Source organism: Pezoporus wallicus, unplaced genomic scaffold, assembly GCF_028554395.1.
Source record: "Pezoporus wallicus isolate ANWC-B61680 ecotype Strahan unplaced genomic scaffold, APGP_CSIRO_Pwel_v1 contig_10790, whole genome shotgun sequence".
Lineage (NCBI taxonomy): Eukaryota > Metazoa > Chordata > Aves > Psittaciformes > Psittacidae > Pezoporus > Pezoporus wallicus.
The window spans coordinates 317,756-338,639 of NW_026640522.1; the positions used below are offsets into that span (position 1 = coordinate 317,756).

Below are 20,884 nucleotides of genomic sequence, written 5' to 3' on the forward strand. Positions count from 1 at the left end.
TTGTTAGTTTTCAAGCTCCCAATTCAGATTAAGTAAATTTTACTCCCTATGAGAAATTGCCAGTAGAGCTCACAGGGTGCTCTATCAAAAGACAGCACTGATTTTAGGGAGTGCAAATTGCATTCACCACTGTAAATGGCAAACCCAAACCGAATCAGAGAAAACAATAAAAATACTTTGACTGAAGGCTTTGATTTCATTCTACTTGGCAAAGAGCACTTTTCTATGGACTTCAACCCTAATTTTTTCAGCAACTAGAAATATTCCTCCCCTCCCCCAAAGATCCTCCATTTAATGGTCAAAAAAAGTGTTTAAAAGAAAACAAAAGCAACTTTGATTTTTTTTCTCCCCTGCTCTGTAAGGCAGCTCCGTAAACTTCAGCTCTTTTCTATGAGCCCCTGAGCTGCTTCACATCACACAGAGCTACCTTTTCTTTTCACTTGTTGCTGCAAATGCAAAGGCTCTTCCCCTGTGTGCTGGAACTGAAAGCGATCATGAAGAATTGCAGGTCTGACCTAAGCGTTCTGCGTCTGGACATGCTCTGCATGCAGTTATTAACTGCAGCGTGAAGGGCCAGCTCAGCCTTACCTTCTCCATCTCTTTCTTTGTCCAGAGGAGTTGAAGGGCTTTCAGCAATAGCAGTGGGTCCCGGCCTGGAGGAGGGAGGGAGGGAGGGAGGGAGAAAGGGGGGAGAAAAACAAAACAAAACAGATTTATTGGCTCTGTACAGGCAGCCCAGACACACTGGGGCATTGTTTCACCCAGGAGAAATCAGCTACTCCATGCCACTGTGTTTGAAACCACCACCCTTCCAACTGTCACTCAGGATTAAAGTGCTAAAATCCTCACTCTGAAACCCTCACAAAATAACAGACATCAACTTTAACTAAACACCCGCATGGGCTCCAATACTGAAAAGCTGTACTGGTGCATGTACAACAACTGTGCTGCATCCAACACATTCCTTCCTCTGTTAATATCAAACCAAAACGGTCCTTGAAGAGGAAGCACCTTGCACAGGTTGGAAAGGATTATCAACACACTAATTTGTAATGAAATGGCTCTGAAGTGTTTAACCTCATCACAAGCTGTGGATGGAAGATGCAAGTGGGTGAATTTGGGAAGCTCGGGCTCTAGGTGCTTGGCAGCGTGTGTGTGAGCGCAGCCGGGCCAGCCAGGGGGCTGGGAGCAGCCTGGGTCAGATGCGGTCTGAGGAAGGGGAAACATGAAATGCTGCTGGGATTAGTGGCAAGGCTGAAAAACAGCGATCAATTATTTCAAAAGGATGTGATTTGGAAGTTTTCTCTTGCCTGTAGGGACAGGCCAAGGGGAATGGCTTTAACCTGCCCGAGGGGAGACTGAGATGAGCTCTTAGGCAGAAGCTCTTCCCTGTGAGGGTGCTGAGGCGCTGGCACAGGGTGCCCAGAGAAGCTGTGGCTGCCCCATCCCTGGCAGTGTTCAAGGCCAGGTTGGACACAGGGGCTTGGAGGAAGCTGCTCTAGTGGAAGGTGTCCCTGCCCGTGGCAGGGGGCTGGAAGTGGATAAGCCTTAAGGTCCCTTCAACCCACCAGTCTTGGATTCAATGATTCTATGATCTAGTTCTAATTCATACCAGTATTATTCGTCATACCACTATTTCTGAACCAAATATTTTGGGATATTTCATTTTAAAAGCAGTAAGACTTTTGATATCTGTTTCTATTTATTTCCCAATCATTTACTTACGAAACCATGACTCAGAGTGTTCTGAATGAAAAATCTTCTACTGCATCAACAGTTTAAATGTGAAGAATGAATTCAGAAGTATGAATGAGTTCTCCAGAAACACCCCCCGTGCATTCAGTGAGCACCTCCTCTTATATTTTTATAAAGCCAAAGAAAAACATTCAACTGAAATGGAAACACCCTTTCAATCACCTTCTGCATTCTATGGTTCCTAAATAGCTCATTTCCAAGTGGTAGATTTCTTGCTTAGTCTCCCCTCTCACTTCATATTTCAGGTCACAAAAAGCTACTTCAACTGAGAAAAGCTCCACCTCATCCAACCCCGCTCTGAAGCACTGAGTTTATGAACTAGTTTCAGTAGCAAGCTGATTGCTGGTCGAGCCAAGAGTACAACAGTGCTCCCCTTACCCAGAACCTCTGGGAGACAGCAGCCAAATTAAAAGTGCCACATTTACAATTCAGAAGATACTATTTTCTCTCTTCTCTGGTTGTTCTGAAATCCTGAACTCTCCAAACACTGCCTGTTCTCGCTACTGCAGCTCCTTGGAAAAGTCTCTTTTTACAACAAAACAGCAGAAAATCCAGATCTCTCCACAAAGTTAGCGACTAAACATTAAATTCAGCCCATGTGTGTGTGCACATGCACATATATGTATATATATATACACACACACACGCATCCCCCCTCCTCTTGGCCTGGCTCCCAAAGAAATTTATACACACACAGGAAAAAAAGTAGCCTGCAGCCCAGTGTGTAACCAAATACACTGTAAATCTGAGCTGTAATTAATGCAGTGACCAAGCTGGAATGATACAGGAAATGAGAGCAGTTAGGAAAGCAGTGGTTTGCTCCAGATCCAGCCAATAATTCAACTTGTTAAAAAGCTTTCTAAACCTCAAGCAAAAAACCATGCCCTTTTCTTATGTGACTTTTTCCTACCTCACCTCCCTGTCACAGAAATGTGATCTCAGGTTTTTCAATACATAGATGCATGGCAACCATCTCTCAAGCCAATCTGAAAGGACTCAGCATGTTGCCAGCATGCCACAGGGCAAGCATGGGTCAGGAGAAAACCACCTTCGCCCTCCCCAGCCCTGGAAGGGAACACACTCACTGGGTAGTTATGTCCACACCACATCTCAGGGTGCTGCAGAGCCCTGCAGCAAGAGAAGGTCGACCATGGGGACGGCAACCACCCATCTTCTGGCATGATCTGTCAAAGGTTTTGCTCTCTGTTCAGAGACCAGATGCTCTCTGTGTTCTCCATGCATAAGAAAGAGGCAACTCCCACTCAGTGCTCCAGAACTGGGACTGAACAGGAGAGAAATCACTGAAATCCTAACTGCAGTACTCTGGTGTCAGAACAGTGCTGTATCATAGAATCATAGAATCCCAGACTGGTTTGGGTTGGAAAGGACCTTAAAGCTCCTCCAGCTCCAACCCCTGCCACGGGCAGGGGCACCTTCCACTAGAGCAGCTTGCTCCAAGCCCCTGTGTCCAACCTGGCCTTGAACACTGCCAGGGATGGGGCAGCCACAGCTTCTCTGGGCACCCTGTTACCTCCTTACCTGGTAAAGCCTTGTAGGTACCTAAAGGTGAAGGGCAGTCAGAGGCTAAAATAAGAATCAGTCACTCCTAGAGCCAAACATATATGAGACAACAAAGCAACATTATGCTTCAGCCCTGTCCCACCAGAGTGGAAAGACACCGCAGTTCACGTTGGATCTTGGGCTATTGTATCTAGCTACCCTCCAACTAGGACAGCAGACATCAGTGTGAAGGTGCACATCATTTTGGCTCCTGAAAGAAATGAACAAACCATCTTTCTCCTCCAGGACCTCATCATGGCTCTCCTGGACCCTTAAAGAGTGAAAAACGAGTGTCTTGGCATAGATAATGAAGCAGTAACAGCGCTGCTACGTTCCAGCAGGAATACCAAATTCCTGCTCATCCAACACCTGAGAAGGAACCAGAGAAGCAGCACAAAAGTAATGCCAGGGTATACAAAGAAAAAGGACTGGACCATGAAACCATGGAGTTTCATAAGCCTTCCAGAACAAATATGGAGAGCAGATGATCAGCCAACACAAAAGGGAAAGAGGAAGAAATACATGACAAGAAAACACAAAGCATCTGGGCTCAACTCAGAGGACAAGAACAGGAACATTCTGGAGCAACCTCCTGACACTGTAGGAGCAAGAAGTGGCGATTGCTAAGTTACACGTATTAAATCAACGACAGAACAGTGGCTGTAAATGCAAGGCTAGGTCATGGAGGCCAGAAAAACACCTTCATGTGTCACCCCAGGAACACCCAAAATCTCCACTTCTAGAGACTCCTGCACACTGAGGAGGTGCCCAGCTGTGAGTAAGGGCCATTCAGTGAGCAAAGCAAACAGAACTAGGATGGGGCCATGTAAAACTGCATAAAAAGCAGCAGAGCAAGTAGGAAAGCACCAGCTCTGACTGCTCCCATCTGACAGCAGCCAAGGGTGGCCAGGTCTACCATGCTGGAGAGGCCAAGCCTAGGCTCAGGCAGCTAATCCCATTCAGTCCCTGGGTCAAGTGGAAGAGAAAGTGCTTAGTCTGACGCTGATCCTTCACAGCTCAAAACACCTCACAAAGCTTGACAAAAACAAGGCTATAGCACTTTGGAGGAGCTCTCAGAAACGCCCATCTGCACCCACTCCATCAAGACACAAATGATGCAGACTTCTTGGGGAAAGACTTAGATAAGGGCATTGGACAAGGGCCTGTAGGGACTAGGCAAGGGGAATGGCTTTAATCTGCCCGAGAGGAGACTGAGATGAGCTCTTAGGCAGAAGCTCTTCCCTGTGAGGGTGCTGAGGCGCTGGCACAGGGTGCCCAGAGAAACTGTGGCTGCCCCATCCCTGGCAGTGTTCAAGGCCAGGTTGGACACAGGGGCTTGGAGCAAGCTGCTCTAGTGGAAGGTGTCCCTGCCCGTGGCAGGAGTTGGAGCTGGATGAGCTCTGAGGTCCCTTCAACACAAACCAGTCTGGGATCCAACGATTCTTCATCTGACAGTTTCTCCAAACAATATGCTCCTGGTTTAAAAATTTTAACATGAACTTATTTCCTTTGGACATTTTTCATTCTGAAGACCCATTTCCCCACCCTGCATCAGGCACCAAAACTGGAGGAGATGGTACATCAAGTGTTTTCCAGTTCTCAATATCTGCGGTTACATTTCAAAACCATATAAACCACAAGGCTTATATTTTTGAGTTAGCAAAGTGCCTTTGAGGAAAGCCATCAACTACTTTCTGTTCATTCTCTGCTCCTCCTTTGTGCACACATCACTGGAAACCTGCTGTGATCACAACAAAAGCGGTGCCCGCGGGCTGCTGAGCTACAGCAGCGCATTTGGTGCTGCCTTCTTGCAAACTCCTGTTGCATTATTCACTGGTTCTGCTGAGCCCCCCTAGCAAGAGAAACCCACTTTCTAACTGAGACTCCCTGTGTGTCTTGCAAGGGGAAAGTGAGGCATCCAACCCAGAGGAGTTATTTACCAATGAGGAACATCTCTCACCACTTTGTCACTCTGTGTCAAACACCAGTGAATGCCCCATGACGCTGCAAAAATGACAGTCACTGATGAAAAGATGCAGAATGCAGAAAACCCAGGAACCCCTCAAAAGGAGGGGGTCTAACGGGACCAAAATGCAGGATCACATCCACCAACCAGTTCATTACGGATGAAATTCATGGATGGAAAAGGTTAAGAACAAAATGCTAAATGTCAGGTCTCCCTTTGGCAGAAGCTTATACCTCTGCCTTGCAAATTAATAAGATTGTAATTAATTTTTAATGGAATACATAACAAATCTAACTCACCCAGGAAACAATCAGTGAATCTTTACTCTTACCAGCTGTTTTGTGCACATTCTCTCCTAGTAAACCCCTGAAACCTGCCCTCTGTGAAAACTCCTGGGAGCCCCAGCAAGCCTTTGAGGTGGTTTTCTGAAAGGCAAAGAAAGGCTCTGGATGTGTCAGTGCCACCATGAGTGCAGGTAGCCCAGCTGTATCTAAAAAACTAAAACATATTCTTATATATGCAATGGACACACTGAGGGGGGAGCAGAGTCATTCAGCCAACTCCTGTTTTGGCAGCAGGATGGGTTCACCCAACGCTGTGTAATGTCAATGACAACCAATACTGAGTTGGGCAAGAATCAGTTCAAGTCTCTTACCAAAACCTACCTTGTCTAAGGTTTTTTCAGCAAGGTGCCAAGTTCACCCCAAGTGAATGCAGAAAGCAAATGGCTGCATTTTCTAGTGACACATTTTGAACCTCTATGAACAAAGCTGGTTTAATTAAAAAGATACAAAATTCCTCTAGAGAAACTCAGTGATTTTTCCACCTTCCACGTTTCTGTGCTGCGCCTCGTAAGGAGCACATGTAACAGAAATAAACCTCCTAATCTTGAGGACTTTTAAGCTAAAGAAAATGATTCCATATGGAATTTCTCCTTACAATGCGAAATGACATTTAAAAGTCACAAACCCCATTTCAGACCATGCAGGTATTGTGCAATACACATTGTAAAATCCTGGGCTGCAATTAAACACAGAGGAAGTAGAGACAATAAAGAAACAAAAGTGCTGCATTATTTTAAACTAAGTAGAAAGCCTTAAGGAGAAGCCTGTGTATGTGACTATGTGGGTATGGCCAGCGGGGCATGGCCCTGCCACTCTCCCTTGGCTTTGTAGAGGCCTTTTCTGTCATTTGTTCCTACTTGGTTTTATCCCATGGTATGGGGAGAGACACTGAACACACTGCAGAGCCATGGAGTGGGTAAAGATGTCATGCAGATGAGAATTAATGGTCCCCAATGAAAACAGATATGATATAGATTGAATACTTCTTTTAAAATCAGTTAGGCTTATGCCCAAAAAGGGTTTGGTCCTGCCACATCTCTGTAGTGCTCTGAAGACTCACCTTCAAGAGATGCTTAAACCTCAACTCAAATCACTCTGGGATTCTGTGAACTGGGAACTTTGGGCAACTTCTTGCTTATTACTGTATCTTCTGAAGTAACTGTGTGGCCATCTCAGCTTTATGCAGGTAAAACATCACCTGGCAGCAAGGCCAATGTTAACTTTCTTCCTCAGTTGCAGAGGGAGGGAAGAACAAAGGGTTATTATGCATCATCAGCTGCAGTACAGGGGTGGGATGCAGCTTTATTTCAGCAGGTCAGAACTCGATAGATAGGCTACCCTGAGAAGTGGGTTTGTGGCTATTGCTGCTCCATCCCCCTTGTACCGATCCATTCTCCAGCTCTTATTGAGAACACGTGCTCTAAATGACATTTAATGGCATTGCTGTAATTTGCCTGTATTTTTGCAAACAGTGCCAAGGATCATGTTTCCTACTTTACCTGCAAGGAAACGCAACCTCTGCTGCTTTGTATCTGCACCGACAATGGAGCAGGGCTCAGCCACCCTCCTCTGCAAAGCCAGGGTCAGCTCTTCCTCGCCCTCATCCAATTCGCTCTGCATATAAAAGCCACAAAGGATTGTGCCTAATGGACATGGCACTGCACCAAATAGTTATAACTGGGAGTGGAAAGAAGAGGAAAATGAAAATGTAGTTTTCCCCACAAAGAATCCTAAACCCAAACAACTTAGCAAGCAGCCAAGAGGGCACAGCTCCCAGCTCCTGAGGAAGCATGCTGAGGAGGTCTGTACCAAGGCAAGAAACTCTGGGAACTGCTGGGCTTGTCCTGCATCCCCCCCACACCCCCATGCCCCACAGCACGTGCTGCTTCAGTGAGGTCTGAGTCCATCCCATGCCCCTAGAGTTTCTCCCCACATTAGTGCCCAGCACATGTTCCTCAGGCTGGGAAGTGAGCGTGGACCTGTGCGCCCTGAGCACCCATCACCTAATGACTGTCCACACCATCTTCTGACCAGCTCTGCGAGGTCACGTGAACCAAGGCACTCTATGGCTCTTGGATACACTCTCATCATCAGTTAAACTGCCTACGGGTGTCTTAAGGGAGACTGATGATTTTCAGGGATATCGCTCACATTCCAGTAATACCACGGGCAGGATTAGTTCCCGATGCATCCTTCTCCATCCTGAACACTACTTTTAAATGTAAACCAGCACCACATTGGGACAGGGAGGATGTTCACTCATGAGAGTGTTTGGGGAGACCTTACAACAGTCTTCCAATACCTAAAGGGGCCTATAAGAAACTTGGAGAGGGGCTTGGAACTGGATGAGCTTTGAGCTCCCTTCCAACCCAAACCAGTCTGTGAGTCTGTGATTCTGTGATTTCAGATGCACCTGCACCAGGGGGTTCAAAGGCTCACTAACGTTTTCCCATGGCAGAGTCTGTGTCTTAGGAACAACAGATATTTCCAGGAATGATAACAGCTCGTTTCCAAGAACTCTTGTGACTAAGGATTAAACCATCAGTGATTCATCCCCATCCCCACCAACTGCAGCAATGAGACACCCACTAAGAACAAAGAGCTCCCGCGCTCTCTGCTGGCAGGGGAAGTCCCAGGTAGCAGTGTCTGCAGCCAGCCAGAGGAATGCTCTGTAAGAGCCTGATCCATTTAAATGTTAATTACATCCCACCACTGAATCCTCCACTGCAAAACATACAGGAGGCTCAGATGTCACAAAACCATTTCAGAAGCTTTAGCGCCATTTCCAGAGCTCCAAAACTCACCATCCCAGCTCCCAGGTCCTTAACTGCCTCTCCCACAGAAGACAAATATGCTTTGAAAATGTATAACTCTGTGGGTTTAGCTGAATTCAAATAAGGAAGTGAAGCAGCAAGATGGAGAGGGTCCTGCTCTAGAAGGTATGTGTGGCTCCCTCCAGCCTTCAGCTCGGCTTCCAGCTTTAGCTACAGCTTTCTCATCGACTGAGCTTTGAACCCCACCACACAGAAGGCTTCAGAAGGCTTCCAAAGGGAAGTAACCACAAGCAGTTACCACAGGCTTAGAAACTCCACACACCACACACCTCCCCTGTAATTTAACATTAAAGATGAGCCTTTGGGGCGGTCTGTGGATCTCAGTTCCCCAAAGGAGAAGCATCTCTCACTTATCCTCCAGTTCTGCAGTCACGCATTGAGATTCACCTTTTGCTCTAACACGGTCAGTGGAGGATTCTGCATCGGCCATGAGGGAAAAAAAAGGGCCCCAAACACAGCGAGCTCCTCACTTGATTATGAACATCAGCTCATTGTCAGCAGCCAGAACCCTCATTTAGCAGGAATGGTTCCTTGTATCTCCAGTTGCTGACCAGCTCTCACTGCTGTGGTACATTTCTCCCAGCCCTGTGATGCTCTTACATGAAAGTCATCTACTCCTGCTTGCCAGAGGAGAGGAGACCTTTGCGCCCTGGGTTTCTCCTTCAGCCTCTGCACAGGAGATGATGTACCCATGACTGGAATTGTTGCTGGAATGAATGTGCTCACATCCCCTAATGCACAGCCATGAGGTAGTCCAGAGAGCACTTGGAACTGTGGAACCAGTTTATGTTTTGGTTCATAGGCCAGATGGAAAATTCAGGTCAATACAAAACAATTCTCCCTATCCCAGTTCTCCCCCTGTATCAAAAGCAGCAGGAAAGCTTCACTGGAGTTCAAATGAGACAGTGGTTCCAATCAGCAGGAAATATTTTGCTTCACTTTAGGGGGGAGATCAGTATCATGGAATCCCAGACTGATTTGGGTTGGAAGGGACCTTAAAACTCACCCAGTCCCAACCCCTGCCACGGGCAGGGACACCTTCCACTAGAGCAGCTTGCTCCAAGCCCCTGTGTCCAACCTGGCCTTGAACACTGCCAGGGATGGGGCAGCCACAGCTTCTCTGGGCACCCTGTGCCAGCACCTCAGCACCCTCACAGGGAAGAGCTTCTGCCTAAGAGCTCATCTCAGTCTCCCCTCTGGCAGGTTAAAGCCATTCCCCTTGGCCTGTCCCTACAGGCCCTTGTCCCAAGCCCCTCTCCAGGTTTCCTGCAGCCCCTTTAGGCACTGGAGCTGCTCTCAGGTCTCCCCTTCAGGAGCCTTCTCTTCTCCAGGCTGCCCCAGCCCAGCTCTCTCAGCCTGGCTCCAGAGCAGAGCTGCTCCAGCCCTCGCAGCATCTCCATGGCCTCCTCTGGACTCTCTCCAACAAGTATCTAGAAGCTCATCTTCTGGTGGTTCTTTGCCATTTTTCAGGCAGACCTGATTTAATAGAAACATCTAATTCAATTATGTAGCTTGAATACAGGACAGCAAGGTATGGGCCAGCAGTTCCTGAATTGTAGTCTCTGGGTTTCATCTGCTGCATTAATGTGACAGCATGCAGTACCATGTCACAGGGTTAGCTCTACTAATTGTATTTTCTCTAATATCCTTGCAAAAGCTTATCACAAAGCATTCAGCTCTGCATTCAATGTTGATTTCATGTTTCTCATTTGATTGTTGTAGAGAAAAGCTGGAATTCCTCAGATACCATTAGCTGAGGCCACCCCTTCCTGAGCTCACCATGTTAAGCCATACCTTGGTCTCTATTGCTGACTGCATTGTTACTGAAAAGTCAAGATGTAGAAACCAAATAGGGACATGGCTGAGAATGAGCTGCACAGGCAGAACACTGGGAGAGAGGAACTGCCATGCTGGAGAGGAGAAAGGGAAATGGACAATGGTGGGTAGAGTAAAAGTGTACTGAAAGCAATACAAGTATTTCTAGAAAAGAATCCGGTCTGTCCCAATGGCAGTAAAAGCCATTCTTTAACTGAGGGCAAAAGAGATCCCTTCATTCTGAGACATTCCAGTTATGAAAACATAATAGGAAACCTCACAATTTTGCTAATACATGCTCCATTTCTCAGTGAGTCACAAGTTCACATTCTTCTAAGGCAACCTCCCAACTGAAAACAATCCCCACACTTGAAGCAAAAGAATAATAAAGCACACATATGCTTCTTATAAAACAATCCGGACAAATAACCATGGCTTTTGTTTTCATAATGGCTAAAATTCATCATTTCCCCCCCCAAAAACACAGATCAAACAAAAAGCGCTCTCATTAAAAGCAAAGGCTGGGCTGTCTGAGCAGGGCAGCCAATCCCATTTGCCTCTTATTTTCTTAGTGCTTTCAGTCAATGAAGGGAAAGGAGAGCTGCTGAGCACACAACTGCCATCAGACTGGGCCAGCTCAGTGGCCCCTGCCCTGGTACTGGGACCAAGGGCCTTCCTCTCCCCACCACTGGACACTCACACTCCCCTCTCCCAGCTGGTGAATGCAGACACCTGAGCAGCACCACAGGGTGCAGCAACATGAGCAGGAAAAGCCTTTCAGACCCAGGAACAACTAAAGAAATAACAATGAGACCTAACCACGAAGTTCCGTGGCTTCGGGAACATCCTCACACAGCCTGAGATGACCCTGCTCCCAGGGAGCAGAAACATCCCATCCCCATGGTCCCATCCCACAGTGGCCAAGCATCTCACAGCGTCAGTCTGAACATGGTTTTGGGTCACCCACCATCCCAACCAAGCAGAAGTCATTTTAGGACACTTCCCATACACCCTAGCTTGTCAAGGAGAAGTGCACCTAGTTTTGCATGAGTAGCAATTCTAAACATAACATTAAGAAGTTGCTTTGTAGGCAGCCATTGAAATACAAATCAATAAAAGCCTAAAAATGGAACAGTCTTAAACCTTTTGCAAGTAATTGGCAACACTGATACTGGTTTCCTCATCTGTTAAGACGTGTTGTGACCTCAATATCAAAGGTTAGTAAGCACCAAGATCATACAATCCTAGAACCCCAGACTGGTTTGGGTTGGAAGCGACGTTAAAGCTCCTCCAGCTCCAACCCCTGCCACAGGCAGGGACACCTTCCACTAGAGCAGCTTGCTCCAAGCCCCTGTGTCCAACCTGGCCTTGAACACTGCCAGGGATGGGGCAGCCACAGCTTCTCTGGGCACCCTGTGCCAGCGCCTCAGCACCCTCACAGGGAAGAGCTTCTGCCTAAGAGCTCATCTCAGTCTCCCCTCGGGCAGGTTAAAGCCATTCTCCTTGGCCTGTCCCTACAGGCCCTTGTTCAAAGTCCCTCTCCAGCTTTCCTGCCTCTGCAGGTTTCATCCCTGTCCATTTCTGTACATGTAGATTGCAGGAATTACCTCCATTCTGTTTACTTCCATATCTTCAGTCTGAGCATCAGAGGGGGATGAAAGGAGCACACACTAACCTACCACCAGTAGTACTTCACCTTGGCTCACAAATGCTGAATGACAGTTCCCTGCATCACACAGCACCGTGCCCTGGAAGTCACCACATGCAGTCTGCTGCTTCCCCCCACTCCTCTTCCCTTGGCCATTCCTCCAAGGCACAGGTACCCAATGATCCCCGCTGCCAGGCCAGCTTCCCTTCTGTCCCTCAGGCTGAGGGAAGACTTGACACTATTGCCACATTCACACACTCCTCCTTCTCTTCTCTTCTCCTCCCTCCTCCTCCTCCTCTGCCTGCATGGTAGGACAGGCTGCAAGCAACTGAAAGGGCAGAGAGGAGCACCTTGGATCCATGCTCTTGATGGGCAGTATATTGAACCAAACTGATTTGCATGTTATATATAATGTAATTAAAAGACCCAAGTAACCAAGGTGGAGGTGAGCCATTTGCCCAGGCTGAATGAAGCTCTCCACAGGCAGAGTGCAACTGCTACGTTGCTTATGTTGAAGAAAATAGTGGTAAAATACCTTCTTCTTCCTACAGCTAATTACACCTCAGCGTTATGCTAAAGCTCTGTCTCCAGCACCAATACTCAGTGTTGCCAGAGAAAGCAAGGATCTTCAAATAACATGTTCTTCATTCGTATCTCTGCTCCCAGTGCTGCTGTGGAAAATCCCACCCTGAAGTGTCAGGAACAGTTCCAATTAATCCCAAATGTGCCCCAAACACTGAATCAGCTCCCTCCATGCACACAGCGCTGCAGGTCACCTTCAAGTGACTGCAGAATAGCCAAATGTATTTCCATAAGCCAGCTGGCTCACCCCAGTCTGCTCTAGGGCATGTTACAGATGTTACACACAGGCAAAACCCTGCCTGGTACTGCATACGGTGCTTCCATGGACTGGAGTTTGCTTTGGAATTTTTCAGGGTTTCCAGTACGAGATACAAGGCTGAATAAAAGATCTCACTACTACCGCAGATCAATGAGTAATGCCTATTCACTTGCAGAATTTAGAGGTGCACCCTCTCAGTGAAAATAAAGAAAACTCATCTTTGAGAGGTCCTACACATGAGCTCTTGGGAGGGCACGTAGAAAAGAAAGGCTACCTGTCAGCTCCCCCCTCGTGGCTGAACAGATTTGATGGTTTCTATGGCAATGGGGAGGGTAACGGGGCTGCTTGGTTACAATGATGACTGACGCACATCTCAAACAATCGCTCTCTTCCTGTTCATATGACATAAGAAAAACAGGATGCTGAGAGGTGTTTATCTGAATGAGCAAGATAAGCAAGCTCAGGGCATTTCTGAAAGTCGAAGGTTTAACTAACAAGATGTTATAGATTTTCTGTGGAAAAAGAAACCCAAGTGCTGCAGTGCTGAATGTGATTAAATTATGCATGGAAAGATCCTTTCCTTTTCCCGAAGGAAACTGTTGAGGAGTTGTTATATGAGCCATGAATACCAATGGAAAGTCTTTTTAGTGTGAGATACTGAGTTACACCGCTGAATCAAAATGGAGAGAAACAGCTTAGCGTGCAATATCCTGCTGCCTCCACAGCCCCTGGTCAGCTCAGGGATGGCTGATGGGGTGGGCTACAGAGAATTGGGGTGCTGCAATGGACCAAGGAAGCCAGGCTAGATTATAAAGTGGTTTGTGGCAATAAGCACCATTTCACAGGCACTTCTTAGGCTTTTCACTCCACCTGAGTAATCAGCTTAGCATCAGGGCCTGGGGGGGAACCTCATCACAACTTCACCAGTGACAACATGCCCAAACCATTGAGCAGAGGATGGTGCTGCAATCACAGCTCTCCACTAATCAACACAGCAGCACACTGCAGTTTAAAGATGAAAACCAGCTCATGTCCAAAAAGCACAACAATATTGCTTCAGGACTTAAAAGTCTCCTCAGTCTCCAGCCCCACAGGAGGATCAATACTGCTAAATATTTTGCCTTGGGGTGTCTAAGAATTAGCTGTTATCTCTGGAACACAGAAGTTGAACTATCTTTCATGCCTTTCTTTGTTCATCACTTTGCCTATTTAAAATGTGCATGCAATTTAAAATAGAATATTCATTAAGGCCTTTTGCATGTCATCGTATCCCATGAAGAACCACACCACACACCACAATGCTCCAGTCGTCCACTGTACACTGCTGGACACACGGCCTGACACTGATGACCTGGTATCAACACTACTTTGGTTTGGAGTACGTTGGCCACCGCAGACCTATGGGAGCACTTGGTTAGAATAATGATGTAATAGAGGATGTAAAAAGTCTTCAATAGAAAATGAGTACAATAAGATATTGAAGTGAAGGATACTAAATATGAGGACTCAGTAGCAGTTTAAACAAGTGAGCAGTGGGAAGTAGAGGGAAGTGGAGCACCATGCAGTTGCTAGGGACTGAAAGATCCAAGTGCCAACGCACTGTCACAACAGCTCCATCCTGAATTGACTGAATGCAATATTTACCTTCAACAATTATTTCTGCCATCTAGAGCATAACCTGTCCAGAAGCTACCACAGACTTCATGAGCCATTAGTTCAGAGCAGGTTCAGAAGTGAAGGCGCTGCCTTTGGAGCTCTGGGAGCACCAAAGCAAACCCATCAGGAAGTCTGTTCTGGCTTCCTTGGCAATGCAAACACATCACCAAGTTTGACACAAAGCTACCTAAACAATCCAGTGCTCTGCAGGAGTCTGTGAGCTGCAGTTCTGTAAAAGCCTTTCCAAGTGGTTGCCCTTCTCCACCAAAGGCATTTGAAAGAAAGACCTTCGAAATCTTTCTATCAGACTTTCATGCAGCCAAGGACATACTGATCTCCCAAATGGAATCCTTTCACAGCCCTTACTGTGACCACTTCAGCACTTTGTTGCAAGTCAATAATGCTACCAAGCCATGCCCCAGAGCAGCAGTGCTGGACAAAGTGCTGTCACAAAGAGCTGCCAACAGCACAAAGACAACAGCCTCCAAGTCTGTATTTTCCCTTCTCTACATCGAGCAGAGGTTGATTTCCTCAAAGAGCTACACCTCAGGCTGTGCCTCACAGGAAGATGCTGCACTTCTTCCACACCCAGGCACTGGGAAGCAAAGGGGTTTACCCAAAGTATTCCAGCAGAACTTTGATGCAAATCTTGTCTTCCCATTTGGTGCACACATTCCAGTCAGTATCAAAGGAACAAAATGGAACCCCAATCATTGTCTCTGCCTTGGCTGGCTGACAGATCCACTCGCAGCCTTTAATTCTAGGGAGTGACTGAAGTCTCATGACAGCCAAAGGCCCCCTCCTTCATCCCAACTTGCTGCTTGTCTTGGCAGTAGCCAGGTTAACGCTGCCCCATTTGGCCTGCAAGGGAATGCAGGGCAGGTAGAAAGAAGGAAGGACAAAGACAGACAGAGAGGCCATTCAACAGGCTGAGAGACAAAGGCTGGTGGCAGGATGAAAGAGCATGGAATGACAGCAGGACCCAGCCAAGCCAAATAAAGTTTTCCTTGAGTGACTACATCTGCTGGAGAGTCCCCAGCCTGCAGTCTCCTCTCAGAGAAATTCCTTCAATTGTGTCTAGGACATTCTGAAAATCCCAAGCAAAGTTTCTCTGTAATCGTGAAAGCTCTGAACTGTGTGAACTTTTGTTATGCTGAAGTACTGAGAGCTTGCTACGGGCTTCTTGAAGTAGAAGCTGAAAACAGCTTTCCAGAAGATTTTCAAGAGGCAGAGCCCTGGGGAGGGAGAGCTGACCATAAATCTGGATTTCTTTTGCCCCAAGATAAAACCTACAATTTAGGAAAGACCTTTCTCCCCCCCAGCACCTGTGTAGCTGTGGACAAAGAGCATCCAGAAGGAAATGAAAAGAGACACCTCCTTTGTTTAGGCAAAATTAAAGCAGGTTAAATGAATGATCTGGAAAGCCAAAGCCTACAGTTCTGTCAAAGGCCTCCCTTGCTCCCTCCCTGCAAGTCAAGAGGGACGGTGGCTCTTCCACAGCCACCAATGTCACTCACACCTGAGCTGGTGGTGGAGAGCGGGCAGCTGGGCAAGAGCCAACACAGAACAGAATCATAGAATCAACCAGGTTGGAAAAGCCCTTTAAGATGATCCAATGTGACCGCTCCCCAGCACTGCCAAGGCCACCACTAACCCATGGCACTGAGGCCTCGTCTCCACGGGGTGTGAACACTTGCAGGGACGGTGACTGCAGCCCTGCCCTGGGCAGCCTGTTCCAATGCCTGAGCACCCTCTGGGGCAGGAATTGTTCCTCAGCTCCATCTAAACCTGCCCTGGGGCAGCTTGAGGCCGTTTCCTCTTGTCCCATCCCTTGCTCCTTGGGAGCAGAGCCCAGCCCCTCCTGGCTCCATCCTCCTGTCAGGCACTTGTAGGCAGCGATCAGGTCCCCCCTGAGCCTTCTCTTCCCCAGACTGAACAACCCCACCCAGCACTAAGCTGAACACCCAGCACCTCTGCCTAGACCACCGCACGTCAGGCTGCCACAGGCATCTTCTTGTGTATGTGAAAATGAACACTTGCAAGCCAGAAAGACAGATTAATATTAAACAATTCTTAAAGTGGCTGAAAGAACCATGATCCTGCCTTGACCAGACCCACTCCTGGGCTCCCTGAATGCCACTGCCCACCAGCTCCACATCACGGGTCCAACTCTTGTCTGCAGCAAACCTCCTGCCAAAGCTCCCTCAGCTTCATGCCTGTTTTCCAGCATTCATTTGTACTCTGCCACTCACTGTGCTAACCAGAAATGCCAGAGCTCACCAACTCCAGGGACCTAATTTCTCTCCTTCCCAACCCAGGCACCTGCCTGCACACCACAGGTAACCAGATACTTGTAGTTACCCAACCTGAAGGTCAGGCACTGGAAAAGCACAATTTGAAAACATCCACTGCAAAAGCTTGGTGTGAAAAGGCAAAAAATTTCTTGCCTACAAGAAACCTGGAGAGGGGCTTTGGACAAAGGGCCAGGCCAAGGGGAATGGCTTTAACCTGCCTGAGGGGAGACTGAGATGAGCTCTTAGGCAGAAGCTCTTCCTTGTGAGGGTGCTGAGGCGCTGGCACAGGGTGCCCAGAGAAGCTGTGGCTGCCCCATCCCTGGCAGTGTTCAAGGCCAGGTTGGACACAGGGGCTTGGAGCAAGCTGCTCTAGTGGAAGGTGTCCCTGCCCGTGGCAGGGGTTGGAGCTGGATGAGCTTTAAGGTCCCTTCCAACACAAACCAGGCTGGGGTTTTACAAAAGTAACCATAGTGACAGGCTGGCTTCACTTCACTGCAGTTGCATGTTCCACCACGTCAGAGGTGTGTGGTACCTATGAAGGTGAACACATTAGCAAGGGGGCAACAGCCAACACCTGCGCACCACAGCTCACCCCTGCTGCAATGCAGAGCGCCCCTGCCCTGCCTCAGCTCACACGGGCTCTGGTCCCCAGCAGACCTCTCACAAGCCTGTCCTACCCCAGCTGTTGGCAGCAATCTAACCTGGCCAAAACACAGATCAGCTGTTGCTGGGCCAGTGAACTGAACCAGCTCAGTGAAGGGTCCAAGATACCAGTACCAGCACTGGAGCAAAGCGGATGCCTCATGTACACAGAACTGGTTATGAGGGCAAGAGGGAGAAGGTCAGGGAGCCGGATCTTCCCCTTCCATCTGCAATTAAGCTGACAGATCAGTCAGCACTTGATCTGCTCTGTTCTGGTACAGCACACACCTCTCATTATAACATCGAGATACACGTTATTAATTACACAATGGATAGAGATACAGATATCGTCAATGAACTGCAGGGTAGGCAGGTACACTGTTGAGTTTTATATGACCCAGCACACGAAAGTCAAGTCAAGGCTCCAAATTAAGGTAAAGCTCATGCATCAGCCACACGACAGGATCTCCGTGTTGCTGCAGCACAGTATGTTGCAGCACCTGAGCAGGAGTTGCAAGCACTGCAGACAGGATGAAAATGCACAGATGGACACCATCATCACCCAGATTCATTTTTTAAACAATATAACTTACAGTAACTTCAAACCAGTGCATATAACTTTAAAACACCATCTACCCTTCAGATAGGCGCCTTTCCAGGCAGAACCTCCTCCTCTGCTCCCAGACTGCTCCACATTTCAGGAAGCACAACCATCTCTCCAGAGCCTGGAGCACACCATTAAAATACCAGCTCAGTATCTACCGAACAACGCTTCAACAACAAGGCTAAAGGAAACCTCAGTGGATAGAGACATGGGATGCTAATAAGGGAACTGGTGACCATCAGCCTGCGGCTGTGGTGCTGAGCATGGCACCAAAGATGGGAGCCTGAGCTGAACCAGTGAGCAAAGGCACCGGTGGCTTCTAGTCCCTCGGTACAGGGAACAAGCAAGCTGATGGGCACAGAGCACAATCTGACATCCACTGCAATAATCTCAGTCCTCAAAACTGGAGGGTTCCCTAAAACCTCTGATTTGTTGGGGAGGAGTCTGGAGGTTTGGTTTGTGCTTATTTGCCTCTTGCTGTTGTCTTAGTGGATAACACTCACTTCCAGTAACTGTTGACCAAAGTGGAAAAGGAGCACTTGACAATAAAGTGCAAGACTCCACTACGAGTTAATGGCAACCCATGTGCTCTTATGGAGCAATAACACACCAACATGAAATAATTCACTGCCTTGTAATTTAACACTCTAAATTACCCTCCCACCTGCTGGGAACCTCCATAAGGAGCAAAAGCTGCTGCAGATTTACCAAGCTGTCTATCCCAGGCTCATTCTGAACTGGCCTAATGCCCTGGGGTTAGACTGGAGGACTCTGTCATCTCTTGCACTCGTATGACCTAAGAAAGGGAATGTGGCCTTTTTCCCACAAGCCCAGAGTGAGAACATCATAAAAGCTGAACTTTAGCCCCCTTTTTGGGCAGGCAGCACAATAGCAAGGAGGATGCTGTTACTCCCTGGAGGCTCTGCTGCTGAAAAACATAACCAAGCTCAAGTAAAAGGTCAGTAGTTAGGATTGCATCTCTTGTTTTCTTCAGTTTTCCTCCTCCGTCAAAGGCAGTTAAACATTCTTTGCACACCCCCCTCCCTCCTTCTGAGAAATGCAGGAAGGAAGTGCTTGCAAAATAGTTTAATTTAAAAGAAGGCACAATCACATACAGCAATCCCTGCTCCAGACCCTGAGCAGGACCTTGCTATTGCCTCACAGTTCCCACTGAAACACAAACGAATCCCTGCCGTGGCAGTGCCGTTCCTCCCTCCCCACACACAAATGGAGGTTGGGTTTACTCCCAAACCCTTTTGTTTAGGGGCAGACACCTTGGGTGAGAAGATGCGTGGCTACGTGCTGCAGGCAACCCCTCTGCTCCTGCAGAGCACACAGTACCCTGCGGGTTCTTGTCTAGCTGGAGAAGAGGGCACGTGCCTCGGGAGCAAGGTCTGTGGAGCCAGGGAAAGAAGGATGCACAGGAGAACCCTCTGCTTTGCCTGACACTTTTTGATGTGTTTCTTGACATACTGCGGGACAGCAAAACCAGTATGTTCAGCTCCGGGGTAAAGCGATGACAGAGGGTGAGTTTCATCTCAAGATGCTGCACCAAGAGGCAGCACCGTGGTCCTGGGCTGTAGGACACAGTTTCACCTCCAGGCTTTCTCAAAACTAGCGCCTGTTTGGTTTCCCAGTACGTTTTTCCTCCAAGTTTGCTAGAGCTGATGAAGGTTGTTTGGGGCTCTTGGATTTAACGTGACCCTTGTCTTCACTAGGTTTATATGAAAGCACCAGAGTGGGAGGAAACAGCTCTCATACTCCATCCTTTTTGCAAAGAGGAATGTAGAGACCTGCAGGCAAACCATGGAAAACTCCTCTGCTATCAGTTTATGTGCTATGACCACATGTCCAACCTAAACAGAACTCTTCAGTCACACCGTGTTTCTGATAAGGCACGTGTTTCTGTGCCCTATCCCTGGGCAAACAGCATTTGGCTATTACAACCTATTTCTTTGACTTCTCAGAGGCTTTGGCAAACCTGAGGACTTGACTTCCCTTGAGCCATGGGCCACGACAGCCCCAAACACATCAGAAGGGGCTCACGAGTCCCAGCCTGCTTCCACTTCTTTGAGAACTACCAGTCCTCCCAGGCACAGGCTGTGAAGGTGTCCCTGCCCATGGCAGGGGGTTGGAATTGAATGAGCTTCAAGGTCCCTTCCAACACAAACCAGTCTGGAGTTTTATGATCCTATGATAAATAAGAGATCAGTGCATGTAGGAAATAAGCAGAATTGCACCCGCTGCCTGGGTGATGTCTTCTCCCTCCAAACAGGATGGCCAGGACAAGCAAAGAAACAATAAATTAATCTTCTAGAGGGCAATGAAGTGATGCTGCAGGCTGTCAGTGGGAGCACCTTCCCATGTGCAGTGAAGCAGCTTCACACTGCAGAAGATTCACGCCTTCACAAAACAGAGAACTGAGACTGCCACATGCCACAAGCTGCCTGGGAACCCCGGCTGTACAGCACAGCCTGAAAGTAGGTTGCTCAGTTTTGCTTTTCTTCTTTTAAAGTTGACAGCTTCAATGGGCTGCATCTACATTCAGCCCTGCCCAGTGGGAAACCTGGGTTTTCCCAGCTCTAAGCCATCACCCTGATGGGTTAGTTTTAGGTTTGCCACTGTTTTTGTAAACAAGCAGCTATTACTGCTCCTCATGATCCTTTCCATTCCCAGGAACTTTTACCTTTTCTGTTTCAGTTGCTGTTATTCATGTGCATTTCTGGTAGATTCAAATATAACTGTTAGCATTTCAGAAATGTTTCAGATTTTAAACGAAGACTCTGTAATACTGCATTCCATAAAGACTTCAAATGAGGACTCACTTCTGTCCCACAGAGTATTGTAAAGGCATTTAAGGAGCTTACTCCCCACCCCATGCCTCTTACAAGCTCAGACAAAGGACAATAAAAATGTGAACCAGAG

The 20,884-nt window shown here is 47.7% G+C and overlaps 1 protein-coding gene across 1 annotated transcript in view; it reads right to left on the reverse strand.

The window, feature by feature from the left end:
* EXD3 (exonuclease 3'-5' domain containing 3) overlaps nucleotides 1-20,884 on the reverse strand; it is a 287,857-nt gene that overhangs the window by 194,957 nt on the left and 72,016 nt on the right. The window contains 1 exon segment of the mRNA XM_057419277.1: nucleotides 589-653. Within this exon segment, the coding sequence (XP_057275260.1) occupies nucleotides 589-653 (65 nt within the window).